This window comes from Triturus cristatus, chromosome 7 (genome assembly GCF_964204655.1).
Source record: "Triturus cristatus chromosome 7, aTriCri1.1, whole genome shotgun sequence".
NCBI classification, from domain to species: domain Eukaryota; kingdom Metazoa; phylum Chordata; class Amphibia; order Caudata; family Salamandridae; genus Triturus; species Triturus cristatus.
The window spans coordinates 1,166,081,458-1,166,095,003 of record NC_140590.1 but is presented as its reverse complement, the minus strand read 5'-3'; the positions used below and the strand labels follow the sequence as shown (position 1 = coordinate 1,166,095,003).

The 13,546-nt window shown below is 43.5% G+C and overlaps 1 protein-coding gene across 2 annotated transcripts in view; it reads left to right on the top strand.

Moving 5' to 3' along the window:
- The window catches only part of RUSF1 (RUS family member 1), a 182,304-nt gene extending 169,170 nt beyond the window's left edge, over window positions 1-13,134 (top strand). For both annotated transcript variants that reach the window (XM_085618441.1, XM_085618440.1), the window contains exon 15: window positions 7,410-13,134. In XM_085618441.1, coding sequence (XP_085474567.1) covers window positions 7,410-7,504 — 95 coding nt within the window. In that variant the 3' untranslated portion in view covers window positions 7,505-13,134. The remainder of the gene's footprint in view (window positions 1-7,409) is intronic.
- Window positions 13,135-13,546: the final 412 nt, after the last annotated feature.

Here is a 13,546-nt window from a genome sequence, read left to right as displayed (position 1 = left end):
TTAAATGCCCATTTCATTGAGTTTCCATGGTTGACAACACCCAAAGTTTGCTAGCTCACTCTTGCATTGTAGGAATGATTGGTGATTTCCGTTTGAGTGCATTCAGTTGTTTCACTGCCAAAGTCATATTGTTGACTGTCTACTGTCTGCCTTGTGCAGATGCATGATCTTCATTGATCCGAGGTTTAGTATGATGGTTGCTGGGTTTGGTTCCAGCGGGTACCCCAGCACTGCCTTGATATGACTAAGAATATCCTTCCAAAAGTGGGTTAACGTTGGGCATGTCCACCAGACATGCAACAGGTCTCTCTATTGACCACATCCCATTACAGCATAGATCATTGGTTTGACCGTACATCTGTTTAAGCTATAAAAGTATGAAATGCCATCCCATCATAATTGTATACATCCATTCCCTATTCTGCACACTTTTACCGATGGAGGGGATGTCAGCCCAAAGCATCTGCCATTGATCTACGGAGATGTGTCACTCCAAATAACCCTGCCATTTTCCCATAAATGGCCACTCTGGGGTAGCACCCAGGTCGACGTTAATGTTGGACATAACCCCTTGGGGCCAGAGTAGGTTGTAACACATTTTCCCAATGCTGTCACGGATTTAGTTGCAGCCTCTTAGGTCAACTATTAAAGAGCCCAGTGCCTCAATTGGAAATTGACAGTGGCTTGCAGGTTATATTCCTGTTTGCAGAGATTAAATGATTTGATTTCAACCTTTTTGGGAAAGTCCTGTAGCATCCTTCACCCTCCCTCTGTCCAGTTCTCTAATTCACCCCACACAGATCCTGGCAAAAAATATAGGTTATCCTTAAGTTATGTAAATAGGTAGGGGTAGGTGGGTATTTTCTGGTCTTTAATGGACAAATCCCCCACTTCCCATGTCGGTTTCAAGATCTCTGGTTATCAGCCCACTGAGGGTCTAGAACTTTTAACTAGCTACGGAGCTTAGCTCACCTCTGCAGCATCCATGTGTTCTAATGTCACTCAGTGTGAAGTTGGCCTGGCATATGCTGGTCACTAGTTATAGTGGCCACCTTGCACCAGTCCAATTCGACTCTTATGGTGGATAGGTTTAAGGCAACCTTTTAAAGAAAGCTATCCTAGTGGTAGCTGTGGAGAGCAGCCTTCAGGCTAAGTCTCAGAGGAATGTAAAGCAGCTTGTTTTACCTTATAATCTCTCGAATTACCAAATGAAAGGACACCACACAGGTATACATATCAAATATATATGTATTTATTACTAGACACACTCTACTAATCTCTTTATGAGATTAGAAGTCAAGAACATATGCAAATATCAACGTTTCACAATAAGTTAAGCACAAATATGGCTGGGGCCCTAGGGGCGTACCAGACCATATACTAAAAAAGAGGTTTAGGAATGTCGACTTGCTAGGGGACAAGGCCTAGGGCCTGTAGAATCGCTGGGGCCTCACGAATCCATCCAAGGCAGGTAAGTAAAGGACCCACGGGAGACGCGTGCAGTGTGAGAACACAGCCGCGGGTTCCCTATTAATTTCAGTGGAGCAAGTCGCGGTTGGAATTTTAAAGTTTTAGGGTACTTCGGGAGAGTTTACAACCAAGCCACTTACCAGGTAAGTAATTCGAGGGCCAACACGCACAGGAGCACCAGAGTGCACGGGTTATCTCATCCAGGGAAGCCGGGTGCATAGGTGTCTTTTGGTGTCTGGTCGCGTCGTCGTTTTCAATGGAAGCCGAAGAAGATTTGCTGCTTGTGAAGACTGGAGAAGTGTCCGGTGGAATCCAAGGCTGGATTCAGGATGAAGAAGACCTGAAAGCAGAAGGGACAGTGTTCAAGGCCACTTGCCAGTGACCCGGGGCCAGGAAGATGGATGCCCACAGTCGTCGGGTGATTTCAGGTGATCAAGGGTGTTTTGACTCTTCAGCCACGAGGTCCAGGAGGCATCGACGATGACCAGGAGCTGGATTCGGAGTGTGCCACAAAGTCTGCAGCTTACTGAGGTGTCGGCAACCGGATTGGAGCCAACAAGCCTTGGCAACAGCAAGTCTCGTGGAAAATGAAAGTCAGCGGTGCAGACCAGCAAGGTCTGAGGGACTCACCCAGCCAGGGTAAGTCAGGGCAGGCCTGGAGCAACCAGGGGAGCCCTTTGGTTTGATGAGAAAGTCTTCAGGGGATTCACAAGCCAACGGGCAAGGGATCGCGAAGACGCCTCGTGAGGATTCACTTCACAGGAGCCCACGGTCACTCGGGACGAGGTAGGTCTCTGATTTTCGAGGGAAATCCTGCTGGAGGCTTAGGCCACACGTGGTCCAATGCACAAGTTCGTAGAACGCCGTGAAGGGGTTGCACTCGACAGTAGTGCACGGTACCCGGGTATTGCTGTTCCTCGTCACTCGTGGGGTCCACTCGCCTCAGCTTTGCTGGGGACTCACAATGTCCATCGAGAAGTCAGAAAATCCACTTCCGGGGCTGCAGGGACTTCGGACTCCGGCGGGAGCGGGAAAGTTTGCGACCGTTGTTTCAAGTTTTTGGTGCCTGCCAAGCAGGGGAGTCACTCCTTGACTCCAAGGGAGATTCTTCAGTCTTCCAAAGGTAGTGGAACGTCGAAGGGCCAGGATTCTTCTTGCAGAGCGCCGTCCAGGGATATCTGATTTGCAATGGCAAGGTTTCCCTATCTTATACTAAAGGAAAGGGAGGGACTAGCTCTATGACCCCTCCTATGGGAGGGTCAGGGGAGTGGGTGGTTACACCCACTTCCCTTTGTCCAGTTTCGCGCCAGAGCAGGGACAGGTAGCCCCTGAACGGGTTTGAGCTGGCATATGCACAGAGGAGCCTACTGCTCCCCCAGAGCAGGACTTCAAAGCACTCTAGAAGTGCACCCACCCAGCCCCAATACACTAAATCCTGTCTGGAAGGTGGTTACACCTCCCTGTGACAGGATGCCTATTGTTGGGCCTCCTCCACTGCGAGTTTCGGTCAGCAGCAGGAGGGCAGCCCAGTGTCTGTGCTGGTGGAATCCATTTTGTGATGCCAGGGCTCCTTCAGATTTCTACCGTGTTTCCACGGTAGGTACAGGATCATACTCCCACACCAGTTACTGGTGTGGGGGTATGATTCCAAGTTGTTTTACACCAAACACAACATGTTTTGATGCAGTCATTCCAAAGTTAGCATTTACCGGTAGGTTATAATGCACTTAAGAGTATATGGTTTAACCGCATCCACAAACAGCCACAGAGAATAGACTCTGCCAGCTGCAGAGGGGCTCTGCTCATGCAGAGGCACCCCCTCACATTGTAAACCAAGCACCCTGCCCTCCGGATTGATGGGGCCTGCCTTAGGGGTGACTGATAGGTTTCTATGTGTGTGTATAGTGAGATATAGGGAACCTATACCTCAGTGAGGAGTGCTAACACTACCTCTCCCAGGCTGCAGTAGCAGGCCTGTGGTGTCAGATTGAGTCTGCTTCCCAGGGGTGGCATAATACATGCTTCAGCCCCTGGTAGGCCTGTGAAGTACCTATGCCCTTGGTACCTAAGGTACCATATACTAGGGGCTCATAAGGTACCACAGTATCCAATCACTAGTGCATCTAATATGCACTCCCAAGTCGTTTAGAGAGAACAGAGAGACCGGGGCCCTGATTAGCAGGGACCCAGCCAGACTATAGCCAGAAACCAGTGTTCACATCAGAAAAAAAGTGGGGGCAACATAAGTGCTCTCCTTCACTCAGTCTCCATCCCCAACTTTCATTGACTAAAACAGCCATGACCTTCCTCTTGTCATTGGAAATGTATACCTGCAGACTTGAACTAAAAGTGAAGCATCAAAGACTCTACTCGGTCTATGACTCTCTTGTGAATTTGCAGCACACTATCTCTGGCTTGAAGAGCATGTCTTCTGTTGCCCAATGTCATGCACTAATGAGGATCACCCTTCGCTCACATCAATGTATGGCTCTTCCTATGATGAGTCTTACCCTGGAGTAACACGCATACTAGTTCCCCTCGTATCACCTCTCACCTTCTCTCTCTCAAGGCACTGAATCTCCGTTTTAATAGCCCCCTCTTGAAAGTTTTACTGATAAAGGTCCCCTCAGACCCTTCAACATCTCTTCTTTCTTCAGTTCCACCATCACCCAACTGAGACTGAATCCTAAATTAATATGCAGTAAAAATCTGAACCCCCTACTCCAAGAGTCTACCACATCTACTAACGACTCACTACCCATGGGCGGATCATCATAAATTGTGGGTATGCGATCTCTAACATCTTTCGTACTTGATTCTGGGTAACAGCTGTGAATTGTTTGCACTCAAGAAAACATGGTTCACACCCTTGTCCACAACTCTTTTTGCCTCCTGCTGCTACCCAATTACAAGTTACTTCACTCATAAAGAATTGCTAGAACTGGTGCAGGGTAGCCCTTAGTTCATCAGAAACCTTATTTTACACCCGGGTAGATACTTCTCACAAAGACGCTCAATACTCTTACTGTTGACATTGTTAATATCCCACCCTGAAAGCTAGACAACGTATTGTGTATTGCTCTCCTCCCAGAAGACATTAGCTGTTTCTGTGAGAATGTTATGGACTAAATGACAGCCCAGCTTAATCTTGTCTGGTAAGCCCATCATTCTCAGAGGTTTTAATCTTCTGTGGAATTCTACAGCATTCACACATACCTGTCAACTAAAATTGTTTCCTGATGAAAATTACCTAACCCAACACTGCAACTTTCCTACCCCCACCAAATGCGCCACCCTGGACTTGATGCTGTCCAAACCTGGCCACATCATGATGCATAATCTCATCCGTTTTGTCTAGTTGGACCAGTCCCTTTTATTGGCTATTCTGTAAATATCCCTCCCCAACTGATAGAAAGGGGTAGGTCATAACCCAGGTCAGAGACGTTCAAGGTATTGATAATAAACTGGATTCCTCGATCTGTTCTCTTACATGTGAACAAACTCCTACTGCTGGACCTTTCCAAACTAAGCAGTCTTTAAACTGATGAAATATCCAGCATATTGATATCCTTCCCCCAGCCAAAACAAATCCTAAAATGTCTAGAGTCTGGTTCAACATGTAATTTTATAATCTGAGAACAATCTTACCTGCATGTGAGAGAAGATGGAGGTAATCCCCTTCTCCATTCAAACTCTCAGCCCTACAAAAGGAAAGAAAAAGCATCGAGAAAAACTGCTTCCAGCCAAAATCCATGTTTGTCAGCTACAGACTCCAAAATAGAAAAAACAGACCCTACTATTTTCTCCATCCACAACTCTTTCTTCCTACAAATAAGCCCAAACTTCTCTCACTCACAAACTGTAGAAGTTCCTCTAGGACTGTAACTGCCTTGCATTCAACCATAACAGGAGTGTGTTCCTCTTACCTGGAAGAAGCCTCTGTGACTTAGTTTTGGAAGTGCTACTGAAGGAGCACTGAGTTGAGAATAACCAACTCTTACCTGATGCCTCATACCTTTTGAAGGACAATACTGATGCCCTCATACCTATATGACCGAAAAGTGAAAATGTCTCTCTTGCACAGGGCAGTTTCAGATGTACTAAAAATGAGCCCTTATGTCCTCTGTTAACAGCTGACCTCAATTCATTTGACAACTATTTCATGGCTACACTTTATGACTAAAATTCTAGAGAATTGTTTTGCTACCCAACTGGAAAAGCTTACTTCTTAAAATGAGTTACTGGCTCTGCACCAGTCTAGTCCTAACACAGAAACGACCAAGCTAAAGTTCATACATGGGCCCCTAAGAACATATGAAAAGAGTAGACATTACTTGTGGATACTCTTGGACCTATCCACAATATTTAATACCGATGAACACAACATCCTTGAACACCTTATGCCCAATAAATGGCATCAAGGAATTGTCAACTTGTTCAAAGAATATCTACCCAATAGAGGACATTGAACAATTGTATAAAATGGTTTTACACTTACCTTGTAGTGCTGTAGGGTTTTGTCCTTGCCCCTTTTCTTTTCACTGTGTACATAGAACCTTCAAATGAGATGTTCTCCAACCCAGGTATGAACATTTGCCAGCACACACATGCTACACAGCAGAACCTTAAGCGTGAATGTACAGACAACATTGACCCTCAAGCCAGTGGATATCTGACAGGAGCTTATGGCTATACGGGATGAAATTTAACACACCAAGCACTAAGCGCCTCCTACTATCATAACAAATCTTTCCCGAGATTGTATTACTAAACTATAGGCTTTAAACATCGTTCTTTACTAGGATTGAAAAATCTGCAAAATCACTAGGATTCTTATTGGACAAACCTCTGTTTCGTGACCTCCACATTTAAGAAATCATTGAAAAGGACATATTTCAGTGATAGCTGTATTATAACATTAGACCCTTCATCTCCAAGAGTGCCTTAAAATACACCACCCAGGCGTTGGTGATATTGTGCCTAGGGTAATGGAGTGCTCTGCTAACCAGATTGCCCAAGGCCTGCCTAACCCCACTCAAATCTATCCCCTACTCTTCAGCCAGGTTGATCATTCATACCAGAACAGTTCACAGAATCACTCCAGTTTTAACTTGATAACAGTGGGAGTTTGTTCCATTTATAAAACAACCACTTTCACATTCAAAGACAATCCGTTAAACTCCACCTCTAACGTGCATGCAGACTGGAACTATCAGATAAAGCAGGAACAAAAAAAACAAGTCCATATTCCTTCTATAAACACTTCACCTGCAAACGTTTCTTCTCAGGGAATGCCTCCTGATATTGAATGCCTTTTCCATACACATAATATCTGCCCATTCAGTTCATATCTTCAAACCCAAGCAAAAGTATCCTCTTATGAACCACCCCAGAGGCTCTGCTGCCATAGTTACTCTACAGAAGCCCTACGTCTCATTGCAGTCTGCATCTTTTTACTGCAATATCATTATATGCATTTTGTCATGTGCAACACAAGTCTTAAGTTTACCGCTACCAGCCTTTTGTACCCTTCAAATGCGCTTAACTTCTACCTCTGTCCTCTTTCTTATCGAGTCAGTAGCTGCTGACCATTGCAATGTTTATCCTTAACAAGTCCTAATATTGGACAACCGATGACCAAATACATAGACCCTTTGTGTATCTTACTGATGTACTGTTTTATTGTGTTGCTGCTCACCTCAAATTGATTTATCATTTTATCCATTCTATAAATCCACATGTCCTGCAAATGTTGTGCAGATGTTCCCGTCATCTGAAAGAACTTTTGTTGTACATCGCTCTGCCGCCGTACAGGGTTTAACAGCATTATATTAGGCCTGATGGTGTGTTATAACTTTTGCTCACTCTTTCCCCTTCCTTCTCTTCCTCTTCTTCTATATCTTGTTCCTTTTGTCCCCCCCCCCTCTTCTCTGTCACAGGACTGACCGCAGCGGGGTGGGTGACGGATCGACACCTTCTGGACTTTGATGAATGGAGAACAGATTGGCATCTACTAGCCAAGAAATCGGATTAACACCTGAACACGCAATTTATAGTGGGACCAATCAACTAATACAAGGACCAGTAGTAGACCGGAGACGCACTGTTACAAGAACAAAGCATCTGATACCAGGGCAGAAAACAAATTCAATAATAGCAGAACTTACAAAACCGACCAGTACTGGAACCGGACATCGGAGGGTGGTGGCTTGTCTCTGCCCATCAACGCTCTTGTTTCTTAATCCAAGGATCATACTTTCTTTCTAAGCCTGCGGCAAGATGAGTACCTCTGCCAGTCTAGTGCACCTTTTGTTGCTCAGCACGATGAAGCTTTTCAGGTTGAACTTAAACCTTTGTAACAACAGCATGAAAAATACATTGTTGGTCACCAGGTATATGATTTATTGACATTGGCACAGTAAGAAAAGTCTGAGATATGTTGGGATACTAGTGTGAGAGCCAGGCCCCAGCTCCTGGCATGCGGACACTCCAGAATTCTAAAAGTTGGCCTTCCTGCTTGAAGCAAGTAGCCCACGTCCCTCACCAAGCCTTGGGCCCACAATAACGTCCAAAATAATGCACCCTTGTTTCCCAGATGGATACTAATTGGGTTATGCAAGTGGACTCCAAGAACAGTATCAAGAGGTACTGACCTCGTATAGCAAAAAAGGGTGATAATTATATTTACACAGATCAAATAGGAAAATGCTAAGATTGTCAAGATTACAAAAAGACGTCATAAACACTATATATGGTAAATAACATCTAAAATATCTTTGATGAAAGGGCAGCTGCAATTGTAGCTTTAGTTTCAAGTGGTTGTAGTGTGCAGAGTTTTGTAAGTGTTTCTTCAACAGGGTGTGTCATGAACATAGCAGCTCATGTGCATCCTGCTGTGATGTGCTAGTCCTCCACAGTTTTTGCAAGGTAGCAATCGTAGCCATCCCTGTGATCCATAGGAGGCATGCTAGTCCTTATAGTTTGGAGTGTCTGCTCCTGTGTCTCTCTTCACTTTCTTCTTCATCTGGGTACTGAATAGCACTGTATGATGGAGAAGGCTTCCCTGCAGGCCTTAGCTTGATGTATGGATAATCACATCACATGCATTCCTGGATTGGAGATGGAGGACATGTGCCATTTCATACAAATTATCTCTTTATCCACCTAATCACAGACCTGAAGTTTCAGTCAGCACTCTGAGAGCTTTTTCACCCACACAAAGATGAAGTGCATTACATCAGCCTGTCCTTTGTCCGTATTCAGTGCATAGAGTAAAAAGTGGGCTGCGGTTGCAGTAACATGTCAACGCTCCAGTAATGTGAGCCCAACCAGCCCTTAGACTGCTCTTTCTCCTAGAGACTAAGACTGAGTCCTGCAAGTGGTTCTGGGTCACTGCACACCCATTACAGACATAAGTCTGTAAGGGTATGTTTGGCTAGAGGACCCACCTGAATTCCACTGGTTTCGTAGTTGCGTTTTAGGCCTCTCATCAAGATGATGACCTCAAATGTTAACCATGAACACACCTAGCTGCAAAGTTTTCAAAGTTTAACAACGGTTTTAAAGTTTAAAGGTTCAATATGGCTGTCATTTTTTCTTTCTCTAGCATTTTTGCCCTGGCAGGGAGTCTGACCTTAGATTTCCTATGTATGTGAAGTGAGGGTATCTCTGCAGCTGTTAGTGCTTAGATGTGAATAATAAGGTTATGTGATATGCCATCCTTCGGTCAGAAGGAAGCCTGATCTGGGCTTATCAAGCACTAAGTGACGTCTCCAAAACAAGCTTACCTAACAGTGCTCAAAGATGGAGGGAAAATGTTGAAAGCAGAAGGGCTAATTGCCCACTTTATAGGGACAGCTGGGGGGGTCAAATGACCTCCTCTGGAAGCCAGTAGGAGGCTCTGCTAAATAGGCAGCACAATAAAGAAACCATAAGCAAGCTTCTTTCCACCTAATTCTAGTCTAGAAAAATTAAAACTCTAAACATGTTTAAGAATCAAGCTCTAGTAAGCAGGGAATAAAAACATGTCTAGCTGTTGTGTCAATTTTCAGTTCTATTAAGGACATGAAGGCAAGGATTATGGTACTGTTGCTTTAGTAAAGTTTTACAGCCGCCAATCAAAATGTATTCAACTCAAAACTTCATTTCCCATGATCCACATTACATCATTACAGTCCACAATCACCACCTACATATTCAATCGAACAAAAACAAACTGCAAACATCCGAGCCCAACACCAGATGGCGATCTATGCACAGTATATGAATCTACAGCTCCACATGCCAAGAACAGATGCATACTGGTAAGTAGCATTTTCCTTCCCATTATCCACATTACATCATTACAGTCCACAAATCACCACCTACATATTCCCTCAAATAAGATCTGAACCATTTTGACTGCCTCTTCCTTTGTGAACAGCTCAGTCCCAATAACAGATCAACCAATTGCAGCAACACCGGTTCTCCAAGTTGTAACTTTTTCAGCCGTCAAATCAACTGTACTTGGCCTTAAGCACATCTAGCAGGACAGCCCCACTAGTCTTATGAGTAGGCCTCAATCCTCAGAAAACCTTGATGAGGTCCAACTCACTCCCATTTCTGATCTCCTCCTAAAGAAAAGAAACATTGCTTAAACCATGCCTCTAGAGCATAGAGGAATTCACAATTTTAGCAAAACATGAAATTGAAACAGGACAATTATAATGTCACGGGCAGGAAAACCACCCAGTACAGAAGCAAACATGCCCATACCACAACAACCTTCTCCATGACAATCTGTTCTGTCAACCATGGGATAATCCTCGTCCTCGTGTCCTTAATAAAATTGAAGGTGCTCGATGCAATAGCTAGAACATATTTTTTTATTCTGTGTTCAGATCAGAGACTCAGATTATGTTTGTCTGAAACCGTTCCACAACTACAGAAGCCACATCAACCATCTGTTTAGAATAGAACATTTTAAACGTAGATTCCGAGACCAGTCTGTGGCCAACATAATATCCTCCAGTCAAAAACTCAGAGCATGGCTCTTGGATGCAATCACATTCCGAACTGAGTGTGCACCAAAGTCAGAGACATCAACTCCTGCCTCAGCTAACAGCCAACTATCTGGTTAATGTGGCTGCTGTCGCAAGTTCAAAAGGATTTCGAAGGCAATCAGTAACTGCACTGTGGAATCGTATCGGTACTCTCTTGTAACAGCCTCATGTTCGTTTAGGCAACCCACCACACACAATTTGATTATTTGGGAGTGCAGGAAACTGGACACAGTAATATAATTTACATACATTTCCATCAGGAAAAGATACCCCACTTGTAAGATCGAGGGCTTGCACTCCCAACACTCTTTTACAAGAGATCAAACATAATAACACAGTCAATGTATCAGACAGTTGATTCCAGAAATAGTAAAACAATGTTCACATCCCACAATTGGGAATAGCTCAGTCGTGAAGGATTGGAAAACCTAATCTCTCCCATGAGTTTACTGACCAGAGAATGTTCACCAAAGGGCTTGCCATCCACAGGAATGTGTGCTGCTGAAATTGTGGAACGAAAATTGACTGACCTGTATGCCGAATTGCTGTTGGTGGTCCCATGCTCTACCTTTGAACAGGTATACAGAGTAAGATGTTCTTTGAATGGGAGAGGGATGAAACTAGGCCCCAGGATGTGCAGAGTCAATAGGACTCGCTAGAGCTTTCAGGAGGTGGGGTGGCATGACCATAATCCTTCAAGGTGTAGGGCACCAAATTGTGGAACCAACTGTCAGTGCATCTCTGATATACAAATACAGGAACCTCTGACACACTCTGTCATGCCCTTATTTAAATTGCCCCATTCAGGCCTTAAACAAGGTTCATACTGCTGCTTAGTAAGGCGTCAGGATGCTGATTTCTGAGTGACAGTGCACTTCAGAAATACGCCATTCATTAATTCATGGCTGATGGTCCCTGAAGCTGATGCTTCACTCCAACGCGTGTGGGAACCTCAAAGTTGACCTATTTAACACACAGATGGGAATCTCAAAATAGATTGCTTTTGCAAGCTTCCCCCTGTGGTTGTGGTCTGGATTCTCTTTGGAGCTCTCTATGTAAAGAAAAGAACAAAACATACACATTTTACCTTACCTGATCCATATATAGTAACTTAAAGTGAATTATTGAAACATTGCCTATAACGTTTTCAGAGAATTGCATTACTTCGAGTTCTCTGTGAAGTTCAATTGGCATTGACTGGCAGTTAACTTTTAAATATACTTCCCTTCTGGTATTCAAAATGTGCATTTAAGATGAGTTCCTGAAGACGTTTGTTGTCTGGGGATACTCCAGAGCATCTAAACCAACTGCCCGGCTCCCTATAGAGCACAAACCGGACAAGCAAGCATCAGCGCAACAACCATGTGAATTCCACCATATAAGACCAAACGTAGGAAGCTAGGCCTTCCTCTTTCATAGTCCATACCTCGAAAGTATATTTCCGCAGATCAGCCATCATTCCCTAGTTGTTCTGAAACCTGTACATTCCAGGGAGAATTCTTATTAAACCAGCACTCGTCCAGTACACACACCAAGTTCAATAAAACCCAAAGTGTGGCCATGGAAACTTTTACAAGGCTTCTTTACGTTTCATTAGCGGCATCATCTTGCATGTGCAGAAGTATACATTCAGAACTGCCTCATTTTGACAGCCTTTTGCTCCCCACTGTCAATTAAACTCGCCAGTCTGACCAACAGTCAGTTTCCTGATTGTAGGCTTTCCCACTTTCTAAAAACGTGCTTCCCCCATAGAGTTTTACAGGTTTTGTATTGGAACACATAAAATAGTTTAATCTGAAAGGTTTCATAATCCTGTCCTCTTGTGGCTTCAGAGCGTGCTTTTCAGGATCAGATCCATCACAATTTATCATAATGTACTTACCCATTATTGACCAGAGGCGGCTTACACTCACGTTCAGGAATATGATTTTGTTCCAGTGGCATTGTAGGTAGAAAGCATGACAGATGTCAGACATACCAGGCTTCAGCATTGAAATATGAAACATTTTATGAATGTCTTTGGCGAAGCATCAGGTGCAGAATTAAGATATGATTAACTACTTTTATACTAAGAAATGGACCTGCGCTTTGGGGCTGCAATGTATATGCAGCAATAGATTTGTAGTTCTCAGTCACAATCTTCCATTTGATAAGCCTTAGCAGCCATATTTTTTAAAAATGCATCCTTTTTATAGAATTAGCATTGCAATCTAAAAATGTTCAGGTTTTTATACAATACATGTTGACTAGTTCAATACATGTCTGCCCACCAGTCCTGGACAAGTATCAAGAATGAGAAGCTTGTAAGCAGAAATGTACAAAAAAGTTCTGTGGGTGCTTTTGATGTGTGGCACTAAGTGGACTCCACAGGAGCTATCCTGAAACACAGTGGTAGAACGTTGGAGACCATGTTCTAAAGTCCTATTAGTTTGTTCTGCTTACCCATCTGACTGTGGATGAAGAGTTGGTTAAATATGTAATTCTGTTTACCAGAAGTGCTGTTCAAACTGAATGTTATCTGTATTTCCTGATCACTCACTAGAATATATGGGATCAGAGTAATGCAAAGTAGTTCTTTGGAAAATACCTCTGCTTATATTAAAATAAATGATTATAAAATAGCCTTAGTAGTAACTGAGTGAGTAATCCCGGAAAACACATCCATTAGCACTAAAATGGAAATCTGGTTATGAGGTACTGGGAGGTCGGTACATTTTTTTTATAGAATACAGTGTGCCATAGCTCCTTTGTTGTTGCTAACAGCAATTGTAACGTATTGTGATTCTTCAAAAAGACTTTTCTTTGGATGCATATGATTTCACCTGATCTTTAATTTCTTGATGCACAATGGAAGCTAACCATAACCAGCATTTTATTTAATGAGTAGTCCTGCTGTCTATGGGGACTACCTGGATGGAAACTATCCTAGTCCACTGTAGTTCTTCTCTTTTTGGCAGGGTAGCACCTGCATTGATTTGCATACTTTCCATGATGAATTGTCTTCAATCTGGTATTTAGCAGGTTCATTACTGATT